The sequence below is a fragment of the Sorex araneus genome, chromosome 10 (genome assembly GCF_027595985.1).
Source record: "Sorex araneus isolate mSorAra2 chromosome 10, mSorAra2.pri, whole genome shotgun sequence".
In the NCBI taxonomy this organism is placed as follows: Eukaryota; Metazoa; Chordata; class Mammalia; order Eulipotyphla; family Soricidae; genus Sorex; species Sorex araneus.
This window is the reverse complement of record NC_073311.1, coordinates 12492639-12508369: the sequence shown is the minus strand read 5'-3', so window position 1 is coordinate 12508369 and position 15731 is coordinate 12492639. Positions and strand designations below refer to the sequence as shown.

General features: G+C 45.8%; 1 protein-coding gene across 1 annotated transcript in view; it reads right to left on the bottom strand.

Moving 5' to 3' along the window:
• The window catches only part of MYRFL (myelin regulatory factor like), a 156973-nt gene that overhangs the window by 71798 nt on the left and 69444 nt on the right, over window positions 1-15731 (bottom strand). The window contains 7 exon segments of the mRNA XM_055118411.1: window positions 663-739; window positions 2654-2849; window positions 6633-6783; window positions 13315-13406; window positions 14112-14254; window positions 14256-14377; window positions 14476-14537. Coding sequence (XP_054974386.1) covers window positions 663-739; window positions 2654-2849; window positions 6633-6783; window positions 13315-13406; window positions 14112-14254; window positions 14256-14377; window positions 14476-14537 — 843 coding nt within the window.

The window sequence follows — 15731 nt, the reverse complement described above, 5'->3', positions numbered from 1 at the left end:
TTCACGTGTTCACTTGAGCTCTTTCCTGGGGGCTGGGGGCAGGGGTCTGGTTATGGGATCATTTTTCTTTCCAGCCCAGGGTTAATGATTCAGGATCAAAACAGAAGTCTCAGCCACCTTCCAGTCAGGTCAATCAAGAGTCACTCCCACTCCACGTGATTCCCCAGGGCAGACACCATATTGTTAGGTGTCTAGGCACCATATTGTTCAGGATAATCCCAGTCCTGTATCCTTTCTATCTTGAAACCCATGAACCATGCATTAACATAACTTTAAGACATAAGAAAAAAATAAATTGTAAGCACAGCTTGGATCTAGAATCTTGAAATGAATTCACTTTGCATCATGCTGATTTAATGAAAAATGAAAAGATCTAACCATAATTTATCTCAAGGAGCCATAGTTGTTAGCAAGGGAGTCATTAATAAATGATCCTAAGAAGAATGCTGACTTTTTAAATGGGGCTTTTTATAAGGTAATTTTGTGCAATCATTTTAATAAATTTTATCAACTTCGTGAAAAGCACCTGTTTTATAATATTAGCATACCATTACTAATTAGGTCTCTACAGTGGCTTTTACTTTAGGTAAATAGAATGAATCGGGCAAAAGATCTTTCCAAAACATCCAGTAAAAGAAATACATGGAAAAAGAAATTCTTACTTAACAGGATTGAAAATTCTTTTGCTTCGGTCTGCTTGGGACTGCTCAATAGTGATTATTTGATTGGTGGCTTCTACCTGTGTTGAACAACGAAACAAAAATTAATTATTGAACTAATTAGTTAAGTAATTAATAAAAAATGTTATTCAGTAAATAATTGTGCAAGTACCTTGCAAGTTTCTTTTTTTTTTTTTTCTTTTTGGGTCACACCCAGCGACACACAGGGGTCACTCCTGGCTCTGCACTCAGGAATTATCCCTGGCGGTGCTCAGGGGACCATATGGGATGCTGGGAATCGAACCTGGATCGGTCGCGTGCAAGGCAAACGCCCTACCCGCTGTGCTATCACTCCAGCCCACCTTGCAAGTTTCTAAGGCATCTTTGTAGGCATTAGTGAAATCAACAAAAAAGACATGCAAATAAGACAATGGCCACTAACATAGCACCATGAGAGTTGGTGAGATGAGAATCACCATTAAAATTAAACAGTGAAAACATAAGACAAAAGCATGATCCAGGTAAGTAGAAACTATTAGTGTGGACTAGGTGATTGAAACTTGAAAGCAAGACATCTATAAGTATGCATGCGTTCATTCATTCATTCTTCCTATAAATGCTCTGCACCACATACTTCACTAGACATTAGATATGAGAAGCAGACAAAATTAACAGGAATCTCTACACTTGCATACCTTACTTTCTAACCCAGAAAAACAATTACAAATGATAAAAATGAATAAAACATCATCAATTATATCTATTCTGTATTTAGTGTAAACTCTTCTTGTTCCTAATGAATAATGGTCAGTGCTATCTCTCATATGGATTATGGTTATTCAAAAAATAACAATCTTTCTGGAAAGTACTGGACAACTTACATTGAGAGATTTTTTTAAATGCTCCTATATTTGGGGAGGGGATGTTGGAGGTGGGGGACACAGGTAGACTATGACCATGTCTGGCAGTGCATTGGGCTTATTTCTGGGTCTGTTCTCAGGGATCACTTTGGCAGGCTCAGTGAACAACACCAGGTGCCAAGAATTAAACCCGGGTAAGTTGCTTGCAAGGCAAGCGCCTTAACCACTGTACTCCAGCTGTTCTCCAGCTCTGAAGTATTTCTATCTTTAATATCCAAATTTCTCCTCTGGTATTTATCCTCTTGTAAAGACAAGTATACTGGGATGTCCACTGTTGCTTATTATCAACACTTAATACAGTTTACCCATATAATGGAAAACTGTACCTTTGCAAGTCACATTTTTACTTTTTTTTTGCTTTTTTGGGGGGAGGTCACACCCAGCAATGCACAGGGGTTACTCCTGGTTCTGCACTTAGGAATTACCCCTGGTGGTGCTCAGGGGGCCATATGGGATGCTGAGAATCGAACCCGGGTAGGTCGTGTGCAAGGCAAACACCCTACCTGCTGTGCTATCACTCCAGCCCCAAGCCATATTTTTATATCCTTTAATAATATTGTGTTATTATCACAATACAGTATTAACAACATGAGCTTAATTTTAATAACAAAAAAATGAGGAAAACTTTATTTACAAGCTACACAGTAATGGATTCCAAATATCAGTGAATTTCATTTTCTTATACTTTTCTACTGAATTGTGAAATTTTCACCAGGGAAGCATATTGTTTCCATAATCAGTAAAAAAAATGTTGTTTCGATTGAAGAACTGTCTGGAGTAAGAACAGCTCAAATGTCCAGCAGATAAGCCCATCTGGGAAGTCTTGGTGCCCTGCCCATGTTGGAAACTAGATTTAGGTCTCACTGAGCCGCTCCAGCTAATGACTCCTAAACACAGACAAGTGGCAGGGCCAAATTCTTAACAAGTTTCAGACGAGTGACCCCAACACATTATTATTATTATTATTATTATTATTATTATTATTTTAAACTTCGCCTTTGAGGGATGGTTTGTTACGCAGTGATAGATAACTGGATTGCAATCAATTTTGATTGAATTAAATTTAAAACTTACCTTAACCCCAAAAGCTTTCAAGTAAAACATCTCTATTGGCTTTAGACCCATTTGGGTTTTGACAAATTTTGGACTTCCCCAAACTTGAATATGGATGGTTAACTGAAAATGGTTCTTCTTTTGGCAAACAAAAGCTTCATCTGCTGGTGAAAAATTAAATCCTTTATCTGTGACAACTTGGTAGCCTAGATCAGGTCTGTGATAAGAGGAATTAAGAAAGTGGTTTTACAAATATTTTCTACACATGTATTAACTATATCAATATTTTAAGCAAATACATAGTGGAAAGTGCCTCTTGCTATATTTAATCCATTGATTTTCTGCAATTTTTTTTACTAAGGAAATTAAAATGATATTTTTAAACAGCCGACTCACATAGCTTTTTTATCTTCTCAAAAGGAGAAAGTACAATTCTTGCCAAGTGGAAGCATGGTTCCCTCAGCTCCTTCCCCTCACGCTTTCTAGACTTCAAACTTGACTTCACAGTATAAAGAGAGATATAGGCTACAGGCTGAGACATCACCATGTTACTCAGATTTGAGAAATACATTCAGATTGAATAGGAAGTCTCTTGGTGGTCACACACACACACACACACACACACACACACACACACACACACACACACACACACACACACACACCCCAGGGGCCAAACCCAGGGCAAAACTTCAAATGTTTTTTGGTTTTCTTTTTTACTCTTTCCTATAGTTGTTGCTTCTATGGACCAGAATCGCACCCTTGATTGTGGCATCCAGGATCCAGAGAGCACAGCTGCTGAGATAATGCAGTGCACTGGAATGATGCCAGGATTCTAACTTGCACCCTCAGCAGCCTCCTACCTGCTAGGCAGGTACTCTGCAGCTAAATAATCTGAGCCCCTTCCACATTACTTTTAAATGAGATCAACCAGAGCCAGTCAGATAACAGATTGAAAACCTGTTTTCATCAGAATATGATAGTTTCTCTGTCATCCTTCTGATCTTGCACCTTCTCTGAAAAAAAAAGGGGGGATGGTATAGGTGTCTATACCATCAGATCTTTATGGAACTTGGCTTATCAAGTCCTTTTCAATAACTCTTATATTACATCTCTAGTAAATTAAAACTAGCATAAAACATGTAACATTAACTAGTAGGGAAGAAAATATAATCTTATAAAATATAATGAACGGGTAGGGAAGAAAATATAATCTTATAAAATATAATGAACGGGTAGGGAAGAAAATATAATTTTTTTAAAATTTAAAAATACATGAAATCTCCTCTGGTGAGTTTTCTCCGTACATGTTGTGTATAAGGAAGGTGATTTTTCGTGACTCAGGTTGCAAAAACAGAGCCTGTCTTCAGGAAGAAGCTCCCTCCTGGGTCGAGAGCAGCGGCTGGCCCTCCCCATGGTGCCAGCTCTGGCCTCGACAGGAATCGTCACATCCTGGGCGCTCAGTTGGATGGCTGCCATGATAATGAGCAACACAGAGTTTCTAAACTTTCCCCTAAATCCAGAGCCTGAAAATATTAATGAGTCTCTTGGAGGGAAATAGTGCTCGTGTTCTTTGTGAGGTAAGCACTTTCCCACAAGCCCAAGTCACTGGGTCATTGATTACCCTCAAGTAGCTGATCAGTCAGAAAACGCCTCAGTCACAGTGCCCACCAGCAGGACAGGAAAATCCATTGAGCGAAAGATTTAATAAGGACCATATGTCTTATGCCATCTGGGAACTTTATATTGACTCCGTGTCCTACCACTAATGTGCTAATTTGTTCATCTAAAGGCTGGATGGATAGAATAGTATAGATTTTACTATGGAGGGTAATAAGAACTGAGAAAAGGGGACATATCCTTTGGTGATCAGCCGTAGTTTGCTGTCAAAAGCTCTGGAGTGAAGATCATAGTTCATAAGCTCCGGCTGGAAATTTAAGGACAAATGTAAACAGAAAGAAAGTCACCTCTAGTATACTGTTGGTGATTATTCAGAATCTTAAATGGCTGTTTCCGGTTAGATAAGTCTACTCTATTTACCTACAAATAGAAATTCTGCTTTTGATATCAAAAGCTCATTATAAAAATCAACTGACTTTTTATAAAAAAACGAGGATTTAAATATCATTTAAGAAACAAAGATTTGCCCAGCTTCTCAATCTCTTCACTTGATTGCCTCTCACTTATTTAGGGAAATAATATATTTGAAATAAACTAGACACCAAGCATAAAAAGAGGAGAGGAATTTTCTACCTCAATCGTGTGAGTCGTGAAATTAAAATGGTCAAAGTCCTAATCCAGATGAATATTGCTCTTCATTTTTACTTATGAAAAATGGAATGAAAACTAAGCCATCAAAAGAAATCTGTCTTCACACCTTGGAGTTGATACCATCTGTATTCTCTTTCTCTTTTTTCCAGATCAGTGGAGCATACACAGGCATTTAAATAAACATTTAAGGAATAATCTACTCGGATAAGAAAATAACATTTACCATGAAAACTTGATCAACTCGATGCAGAGAGACTAGGGAGCATTCAAGTCTTTAAGATATAGGTATGCCTATAATAGTTTCATACCTAGGGCTCATATTTAAGATAGAAAAGGGAACACTTGACAAAAAAAAAATCAAATGAAGACTGAGACTCAAAACCAAGACCTAAGACCTTTCATGACTTTTTCTAATTATACACAGTCGCAAACACATACAATTGCAATCATAACAATGCAATTAGAAATTTGCATCTTGTTGCCTTCTATAAATATACCAAGTCCCAGTCTCTTTAATTCCCTAAAATTGGACAGAGGGAGTTAGTAGGTCATACTAAGTCGTGCACAGTGCTTACTCCTGGCTCTGTGCTCTAGGGATTACACCTGGCAGTGCTTCAGTGGAACGGGAGTATGGGGGTGGGGAGAGGTCATATGTGATATCTGGGATCAAATCCAAGTCTTCTGTATTCAAAGCATGTGCTATAGTTCTCTGAAGCTCTCTGTCCCCAGAATTTAAGAATAGTTTGTATGGTTTGATTTCAGTCTCTTAATAAACCACCACCAACTAGGATTGCTTTTGATTCTATTAGCAATTAATTTAACACTGATTCATTGCATATTTGTTGGGGTAGAGGGTAGGGTTCATTGGTTCACATCGTAATGTGACGCCTCCCCAGAAAAGTATCCACAGAATTATACATTAGCTATAGGAATAAAGATTTAGCGATTTGTCAAATTTTTCATTTTCCACTTTTTAGCTTCAATTAGGCATGGGGGGGCGGTGGCTAGAAAGAGTCCAGAGGCTAGGGCGCATGCTCCTAAGCCAGGTCTCATTTCTGGCAGCACATGGTCCATCCAGCAGGAAAATGCAGCCTTGGATGCCTGCTGCACTGCTGGGGTGGCCTGGCTTTCTCCAGCATCCCTGGACCAGAGCAATATTACATCCTGAGCCCTTGCACTGACCCACTAGCTCGGTTGGTCAAGAATCCCCCGGGAGGGGCTGGCGCAATAGTACAGCTGGTAGGGCATTTGCCTTGCACGTGGCCGACCCGGTTCGATTCCCACCATCCCATATGGTCCTCTGAGCACCGCCAAGGGTGATTCCTGAGTGCAGAGCCAGGAGTGACCCCTGTGCATTGCCAGGTGTGACCCAAAAAGCAAAACAAAAAACAAACAAACAAAAAAGGAATCCCCCGTGAGACCCTTGGACATCCTGAGCACTGCTTAGGAAACCCCATCCAAAAAAAACCCAAAAAAAACAAGCACATGAGCTCAGAGATATTCCCTCTCCTGCCATCACTTACAGGGTTTCCTAAAAGCCATAAACCTGGGTCTCCACAGTTCTGCTGGGAGGCAAAACAGAAAGAGGAAGAGGAATCCTTTCTAGCTGACCCGTGTTCATTGGCCGGGGCTCGCCTTAAGAACCCAGCACTTAGGGGGAACCCTGGGATTCAGCACTGCTGTGCTCACTCCGTTCCCAGCAACCTCCAGGGTCTCTGTGTCCACTTACAGTTTTTCATAATGACCGTTTAATAAGCTGTGCCAAAGAACACTTTGGTATGGCTGCCACTTCAGCGAGGGCAAGCAGGCATCCGCGGGGCTCACGTGAGGTGCCTCACTGTCATGCTCTTGCACTTCACAGGGGTGACTCCTACATGCCACTGCAAAGAAGCAGGCGGGTTAGATCTTGCCTTCGAGCTCTTCTGCGACTCACAGATAGCTGCGTGGGGTTAGCGAAGAGGCCGGCCATGAGAACCAGCCACCACGTGGGGAGTGTTCAGTGGAGAGGGGGCACGAGGCAAGACTGGCCTTTCCCGAGGAAGAGCTTGGGGGAGTGACCTCCAAGGTGCCATGGTGGACCCTTGTTGGAGGGTCACCCTCCATCTCTGCCTGCCCCAGTTCTGGCTTCGCCTCTCTCCACTGTCAGCCTGGGTGGTCCCAGAGCCACTACTCCCAGCCCCAAAAGCCCAGTGTCAGCTTGATCAATCAAGCACAGCAGGCCCTCGAACGAGAACTTTCCTTTCAACACTGCGTGCGTGCGTGCGTGCATGCGTGCGCGCGCGTGTGTGTGTGTGTGTGTGTGTGTGTGTGTGTGTGTGTTGGTTGGTTTTAGGGCCACACCCAGCAGTGCTCAGGACTTAGTCCCTGCTCTGCGCTCAGGGGTCCCTTCTGGCAGGGCTCCAGGCACCATATAGAATGCCAGGGATCAAACCCAGTTCAGCCACTGGCAAGGCAAGGCCCAGCCCATTGTACTGGCTCTGTACATAATGAAACAGTCTGCAACTTTGTTTCATTATGACACTTATAAGGGGAGGGGCGGGGAGAAACCTGGCGGTGGAACTAAATGAAGGTATTTGCAGACCTGCTTATGTTTGAGGACCTGCTTTCCTCACACATGGTTTGGCTTAAAGTCTGTCAAGGCCATCAATAGCACGGAGCGGGGACTTGATAGACAGCTTTCAGTTCTTTGGCCAGGCCGAACTGAGCCCTCACCCAGTCCAAGCCGAGAGCATCCAGGGTTTCTGGGCAGGGGCTCTCAAAGAAGCCGCCTCTTCCTTGAAACTTAGACCTGCGAGAGCGTTTCCCAGAGCCTCTGGCACGGTCTGGGGACACGGGTCGGTGTGGGGGATGGGGGGGGCGGCGGCAAGCCTGTCTGGGCAGAAAGCCAGGCGGCAGAAGGCTGAGTTTAGAATGGAGGGTGTCCCGTTCTGGGTGTGTGATCTGAGCTCTGGGATCCAATCCTAAACTGTGGGGCTACAAGAGCCAAACAAGAGGAAAAAAAGTTCCTGGTTTTATTTGTTAGTTGTCGCTTGAGGCAGTTTGAGGTTTGGAGGTTCTGCGCTTCGTCTCTTCAGGCTCGGGTGGGTTGCAACCAATCCATTCTAATTTGAGACAGGCCCTTTGGAGCACCGGGACTCTGCGGTTTGCCTTGTTTTTCGAAATGAGATATTTATTTACCCTGTGTCCTATTTCCCTCATCTGCAAGAGAGAAATAGAACACATTTCCTGTCCACTACACAGCAGAAAGACTATCAGAAAAGAAGGAAAAGCACTTTCAGGAGTTAATTTTCAAGACAAAGTAATAGAAAAGAGTCTACTGGTATGTGGAATTCGCTGAATGAAATCATGACTTTTGAGTATTAAGTATGTCACTAACGAGTTGACATGTGCAAACTCCTGTTTCTGCACAGCCCCTGCAAGTTGCCTTATTTGAGCATGCCTCTGAGGTGCAACCACAGGTAACTTTTATGTAGGTTCTACTACAGAAAAGTCTAATGCTGCTTCACTTTCCCTTCAACTCCTGTCCCCTCATTCATGCTGACATCAGAAGGGAAGGGAAACACTAGGTGTCTGGGCACCGAGAGCAGTTTGTAAAGAACAATGCAGAAATACATGTACGGCCAACTCCTAGGAGTACACGCTTAGCTCACTGTGTGGGAAACAGTGGCGGGGCTTATTTATACTCGTCCAATCCCCTTTCTTAGTCTACTTTTATTGAGGAGTTCCTAATGAAGAAAAAAAAAATCAATTCGAGATCTGCTCCAGGTGGCTTTTAGTCCAAATGTCATGAAGTGTGTTTTTATGGACTATCACACGTCTCACCTAAGCAAAAATACATATTTTTTAGGTTCTACAAACAACTGTTTCAGAGAGATTTATCAAAATTCTGAAAAAATTCCCTAGTTAAACATACTGGAATTTGACAATGCAAAGACTCACTTTTCCCAAAGTTACCTGGCCTGCAAAAGAAAGAAAAAAGGGAAATTAGGAAGGAAGGAAAGAAGGAAAGAAAGAAGGAAGGAAGTTGGAGAACCCTTCCAAGGTTCTCATAGTTACACTAAACACAGAAAAAAATGAGAAACTTTCTTTCATCTTTCCTTCTTTTCCTCCAAACAGAGAAAAGAGGGACCAAAGAGATAGTACAATGGGCAGCGTGCTTGCCTCAAATGCAACTGACCCAAATTTGATATGTGGTCTGCCAAGCCCAGCAGGAGTGATGCAGGAGCACAGTCAGGAGGAAACCCTGAGCACCCCGGGGTGTGGCCCCAAAACAAAAATTACAATTTAGACCAGAGAAAAGGTACCGAAAGTTCCAGGGCTCAGAGTTTGAATCAAAAAGACCTGGGTTGCACTTAATAGCTCTGCAGTCTCAGGAAAATGATCTGATGTCTCTGAGCTTGAGTTTTCTCACCTAAGAAATGTGAGTAACAATATGATACCTCTGAGGGCAATAGGGAGGATTTGATGAATCGTGTCTGTAAGTGCTGAGCACTGTTTGCCACAGCAAGAGTTAAAACTGCCGTCGCTTTAGCTGTTGTTAGTGGCACTGTCTTTATCACATGTGCTTGGTTTAAGCTCCAGGTGACTCAGTGATTCCTGACAAGTCTTGGAAAGTTCATTTGTTCTTGGCCTCCATGGTAACTATATCTGGTGTGAAATAACTAACACCATGTTCCGGTGCAAATGCCAGCAAGCTCCAGCCTTTTCCCCACTCGAGCATGGCAGTGTGAACCGGGTGCCAGGGGAGGCGGGGCAAGGCTACTCCTCCCAGTGCCCAAAGAGAGGGTGGCAGTGGACAGTGTCATCTTCAAGGCCTTTCCTGCCTTTCCCCATAATTATAGCCAAGAAACTGGGGCAGCCACGCAGGTAGCCCCACCCATCGTGGCTTCCCTGGGAACTGGCTGGTGGAATCAGTTCGGGCTCGGGGAATCCAGTATCTTCCTCTCACCGAGCAAAGATGGAAACCTGAAACAACGTGTTCAATGTACAAGTCTTGGTGGAGGAGAGAGCACAGGGCTTCCTGCTCCCTTCAGCTCCAAGGAGGACTTCTTGAGAAGGAAGAGCAGGAAGGTGAAGGCAGCAGAGCACAGATAAATCCCTGCCTTTGGGAGAAAATACATGCCTTATTTTAAACAGGGGCCAAGAGGACAGGTCAGTGAGGTAGAAGCTTGCCACAGAGTATGTGTGGGGTGAAGGCACAAGTAAAGGAACATATCTGAACATATCATTACCTGTATTGCAAACTATAAGGCCAAAAGCAAAGAGGGAGAGAGAGAGTGAAGGTGAGAGAGAGAGAGAAAGAGAGAGAGAGAGAGAGAGAGAGAGAGAGAGAGAGAGAGAGAGAGAGAGAGAGAGAGAGAGTGCGACAGGATGGAAACCGGGATCATTGGTGGTGGGAAAAGTACATTGGTGAAGGGACAGGTGTGGGAACTGAAATCCAATCATGAACAACTTTGTAAATGTGTGTCACAGTGCTTCAAATTTTCTTAATGGAAAAAAAAATCTTGAAAACAGGCAAGTGATGAGGATCGTTTGATCTCAAAAACAAAAACAAAAACAAACTGTAAGGCTCCTCAAGTCCTTAATTCCTTGAGAAACAAGACAAACACTTTTTTCTGACTCTCTAGTGAGATAAATTCAGCCAAGGGCCAAAGGACACAAACGGAGGCTAAAAAGTTTTGCATCTTAATCCAAACCTGCCAAAGCTGTAGATTTCCTCCCATTTGGGTTCAGGGGAGGGCTGGGGGGGTTGGGGGAGGTGGGCTCGGGGTGTCCAAGGACCCTCTCAGAGTTGGAGTCCGGAGTCCAGCTTCTTAAACAGTCACCTGTATGGGGTTGTGAAAACGAATTTGGGGCATTTTAAAATCCGTTTCTTGATGATTTATTATCAGTCCATCTTTGCTCTGTATGCCTATTTGATGTTCCTGGGATCAAGGGAAAATTCTTGGGCAAAGAGGGGAGAGGAGTAGCAAGAGTTTAAGAATCCTGCCCCGGACATGTAGGATTCTGGATTCTGCCCACCCTCTTCCTTCTCCCTGGGCTGCTGTCGGCCCTCCTGTGCACCCAACCGTCCAGTATGCCTTCATCAGGAGCCCCACACGAGGATCTTGAAGTCTTTGATCAAAGTTTGGGCAAAGGAACAGCCTTATTGGGTGACGTCAGACATCTCCGCTCCAGACCCTGACCCAGGCCTCTTCCTCTCTCTCAGCAGCATCCTGCGGGCCCTGCATCTTTCTTTGGCTTTTTCAGTTCAGCTGCTCCTTTCCACTCTGGACTACCATCTGTGGGGAATCGTCTGCTCTCAGCATTTTAGTGACCTTTGAGTAGAGTTTTAACCAGAGATTCACAATTTCCTTTCCGCCAGGACATTGCAACTACACTTCCTGCCTGTCCTTTGGAGAAATCAACCCTCCTTTCCAAGGACAGGCAAGGAGACTCACCCCAACATGGAGCTTAACTTTGGTTAGCTCCAGAGATACCAGCAGCAATTGGGTTTTTTTTTTTTCTTTTTGGGTCACACCTGGCAATGCACAGGAGTTACTTCTGGCTTTGCACTCAGGAATTACTCCTGGCGGTGCTCAGGGGACCACATGGGATGCTGGGAATCGAACCCGGGTAGGCCGCATGCAAGGCAAATGCCCTACCCGCTGTGAGCAATTGGGCTTTGATGAGGAAACTCTTAGAAAGCTTGCATGACTTGCCCAATCCTCTCCACAAGCCGGTTCAACTGCAGAAAAGCAAACCGCTAGTTCCCTCATCTGGCTGGAATGGGCTCAGTCTTTTGTTAGAATCATAAAGGAAACACCGCAGGCCGGATACAAGGATTCCTGCACAAATGACACAGTCTCACTTACCAGGGTGCATTCTCCATTATAAATGCAGAAAAGGAACTTTAATTAGCAGCTTGTGTTTCCCTTCCTTCCTTCCTTCCTTCCTTCCTTCCTTCCTTCCTTCCTTCCTTCCTTCCTCCCTCCCTCCCTCCCTCCCTCCCTCCCTCCCTCCCTCCCTCCCTCCCTCCCTCCCTTCCTCCTTCCTTCCTTCCTTCCTTCCTTCCTTCCTTCCTTCCTTCCTTCCTTCCTTCCTTCCTTCCTTCCTTCCTTCCTTCCTTTCTTCCTTCCTTCCTCTCTTTCTCAGAGATGGAACCCCAAGGCCTCATACATGGAAGGTTGGTGGGTTCCTTCTGCAGCTGCCTTTGGTGCTTCTAAGGTGGAAAGAAAAACAGCCCGATAGCAAGTGCTGGCCCCAGCGGAGGCTCGAGAAGTTGGACGATGTTTGGTTTCTGCAAGGTTGGATGCCCAGGGCATCCACCGCCATGCTCCCAGGGCGGTGAGGCTGGGCTCAGAGGGGGAAGGGCCCATGCTGAGGATGCTCATCCTGAAAAGACCAGCAGGCCCCGCTCTCACTGTGAAGCTGGACCCGCACCCCATCCGCGCCAGGGCTCGGAATCTCTAGAGCCCAGACGTTTTCATGGGACAGAGGCCTGGAAGGTGTGCTGGGTCCCTCTTGCCAAAATGATGCATGGAAATAAAAGAGAGGCAACTAATGGGTTCCCTAATTTCGGGTGCTACTCACATGCCTACACTTTGCAGGGCTTCCTGAAATGAGCCTGGAGCACTGAGCTTTCCCTTGCAAGGGCAGCAGCATTTACTCTGAAAATCCTACATTTCAAAGCTTCAATAAATCCAATTTGTTCTCAACTTTATCGTGTCGAAGCTCAAAACAGGGTGTGTCAGATATTTTTATAAGAGAATGAACAAGGCAAATCTATCACGTGGCATCTGATGCTGCTGCTGAAACTGGTTTTTAACATTACCAAGATCCACTGGAAATCTGCAAAATTGGAAGCAAATGTCTAGGAAGCTCAACCATTAGTCCTGTCCCCACCCCTGCAGAGAAACCCTCCCAAGTCTGACCTCTCCAGGCACCTCCTGGCAATAGTGGTCCTGCAGAGATGGCCCAGGAGGACAGAGGCCCAGGTCGACCTGAACCCAAGTCAGCCACCGGGTCTGAAGCCACATTTCACCAGGCTACTGTGTTGTTGTGTGCACAGCAGCAGGCCCAGAACCTGGGCGCTCAGATCCATATGGTTCCAAAAAGTGAGTGGAATGGGGGTTCCTCTTCATCAGAGACAGAAGAACATCTCTGCCTAGACCACTCCAGTGATCCAACCAAAACTGCACAAATGTTATGTCAAGAAGGGGAAATAAACAAAGAGAAGGAAGGAAAGAAGGAAGGAAGGAAGGAAGGAAGGAAGGAAGGAAGGAAGGAAGGAAGGAAGGAAGGAAGGAAGGAAGGAAGGAAGGAAGGAAGGAAGGAAGGAAGGAAGGAAGGAAGGAAGAGAGGGACAGAGGGAGGGAGGAGAGAGCCTTGATTTAATAGTTAAGCCAGCAAGGGCCCTGGGGTTGGCTCACTTGGTCCGGAGCAGTGGGCCCACCCATGACAGTCCCTGGCGTCTTCCGCAGCATCTGTGCACTTCCTCTTCTTGGTTGCTGGCAATGAGCTTCTGAAATCAGGAGACCAAAACAAAGGTCAGGATGACTCTGCGCCCTCCGTCACAGTAAATCAAGTTGAATTGCCCAGGCCTCTGCTTTTGACCTTCACTATTCTAATCAGTTAAGTTTCTACAAACCCTGCTTGCCTGAAACATCTTTCTCTCCTATCCCAGGGTGCCAGGGTTCACCCAGCTGAGAAGTGAACTGACAGCATTTGCAAAGACAGAGGACTCGTTCAGATTAGAGAAAATGAAAATAGAGGTAAACAGGTCACCCCTTAACATTAAAAACAACAACAACAACAACAATTAACCTCCGTTTTGTGGCCTTTAGAACCAGAGGAGGGAAGAAAGGGGACGGAAAAGACTAGAATCAAGGCTTGAGTGATACCGTTTTCCAGAGCTCGCCTTCACACAATGCTCGCCTTGAGCATGCTGGCTGCACAGCGCTATCCCTTCACCTGGAATCTAAATTCCTCTAAATTCCTGACACTTCACTTTCCGTTAACGGAGGACCTGGGTTTACTGGGGCTTTATCTAGAAGACAGTCTGTACAGCCCAGAGCAAGGCGGTAGGCGGGGCGGGGAGCCCCGTTGTGCCTGATCCCTGTCTCAACACTGCCACCTGCTGGACGGGACCGTGCCGGTCACCCGCGTCTGCCCCGCCGGCGTGGGGGGACTCGGCGGCTCTTCCAGCACCAAGTTTCTTGCCCTTTACCCAGAGCTGTAGCACAGAGACTGCGGGTGGCCAGAGCTGTGTAGCCCCAGATGGGAAGCGGTGGACAGGTCCAGAGAGGTGGCGGCGGATGGGTGGCTGGTGTTGGCGCAGCAGTTGGAGAAGGCGCTGTGCAGGGGCGGGGTGGTCCCCCGACGGAGCCGAGGCCTGGGGGTGGAGCGCGGGGTGCGGTGCGGGTGCAGCGGCCGCCAAGCCGAAAGCAGCGGGCGTGCTCGGGGCTGCGGGCCTCAGAGTCCGGCAGCACGCGCCTGGGGGACACACAGAGAGAAGGGCGCCCTTGGTGGCCCCCCGCGGCCCGCGAGGAGGGGGCACGCGTGGGGCGATCGGGGCGACGCGGGGCACTCACCTGGGTCCTGGGGCGGCGAGCAGGAGTCTGATGCAGAATAGGGCGGGTGTCTGGGAACTGGCCTTGCCTGGGGGAGCAGAGACAGGCGTTGCTTTTGGTTTGTGATTTGGTTGATTGTCGCAAACGGGAAGCAGACTTGAAGGTACGGCACCTCTGGGGAGGGGCCAGAGCTTCAAAACCCACCAGTCCGAGCACTGTGCCGGGCGCTGAGTGAGCACTGGGCCAGACACTCCAGAGTTTGAGTCCCCGCTCTTCCACTGTGTTTCCAACACAAGTGCTTAGCCTCTCTGCAGGGCGCCAGCTCCTCACCTACAAATGGGAGTAACCACCGGCCCTTCTCAGATGCACAATGAGCTGAGACAGTGTGCCCAGAAGATAATGGCCCAAACATAGTGGGCTCTATCGATAAAGTTTTATTAACACTGTTATTGCTTCTCAGCGTGCCCTAAGGATTCACACCAGAAAGTTGGCTGTACATGCAGTTTGACTCAATCAATATAAAATCAATACAAATATAAGTAAATATAAAATGTCACCACTAAAGCCATGGGACCATCTAGGTTCTGGGAATCCCAAAACCCTTGGAAGGAGCTGGGGGGAGGGGTTACAATAGATAATAGATATTATGTGCCTAAGGGGAATTTCTATCACCTTTTTGGTTTTACCTGTGGAGGCACAAGTAAACATTCACTGAAGGAAGGAAGGAAGGAAGGAGGAGGAGGAGGAGAAGGAGGAAGAGGAAAAAACTCTCTTCCCAAAGGCTTGGTGACTGAATTTCCAAGGAAGAGGAAACAAACATTTATCTTCCTCCCAAAACTCTACCAAGATAGAAATTTAAAAATAAAGAGGCACAATGCAAAAGGACACGGACCAATTGAGCGGAGCCCCTCAATAGACTTTTTACCAATAATGCAGCAGCAACTGGTAATAGATGGATGACAATGAGCTAGCAGGACAGAAAAAGCAGAGCAGGACTGTTTAGGGATGAGGTAGAAACCACTGCTACAGGGCAGGGGTGACTGTACAGCAGGGAGCGTGTTTGTCTTATGCACTATCTAGGTCCCCCAACCCTGCCAGGGGTGACCTTGAGCACAGAGCCAGAAGTAAGGCCTGAGCTCTGCTGGGTGTGGTTCAAAATCAAAGGAAAGAAAGAAAGAAAGAAAGAAAGAAAGAAGAAAGAAAGAAAGAAAGAAAGAAAGAAAGAAAGAAAGAAAGAAAGACAGAAAGAAAGAAAAGAAAGAAAGAAAGAAAGAGAA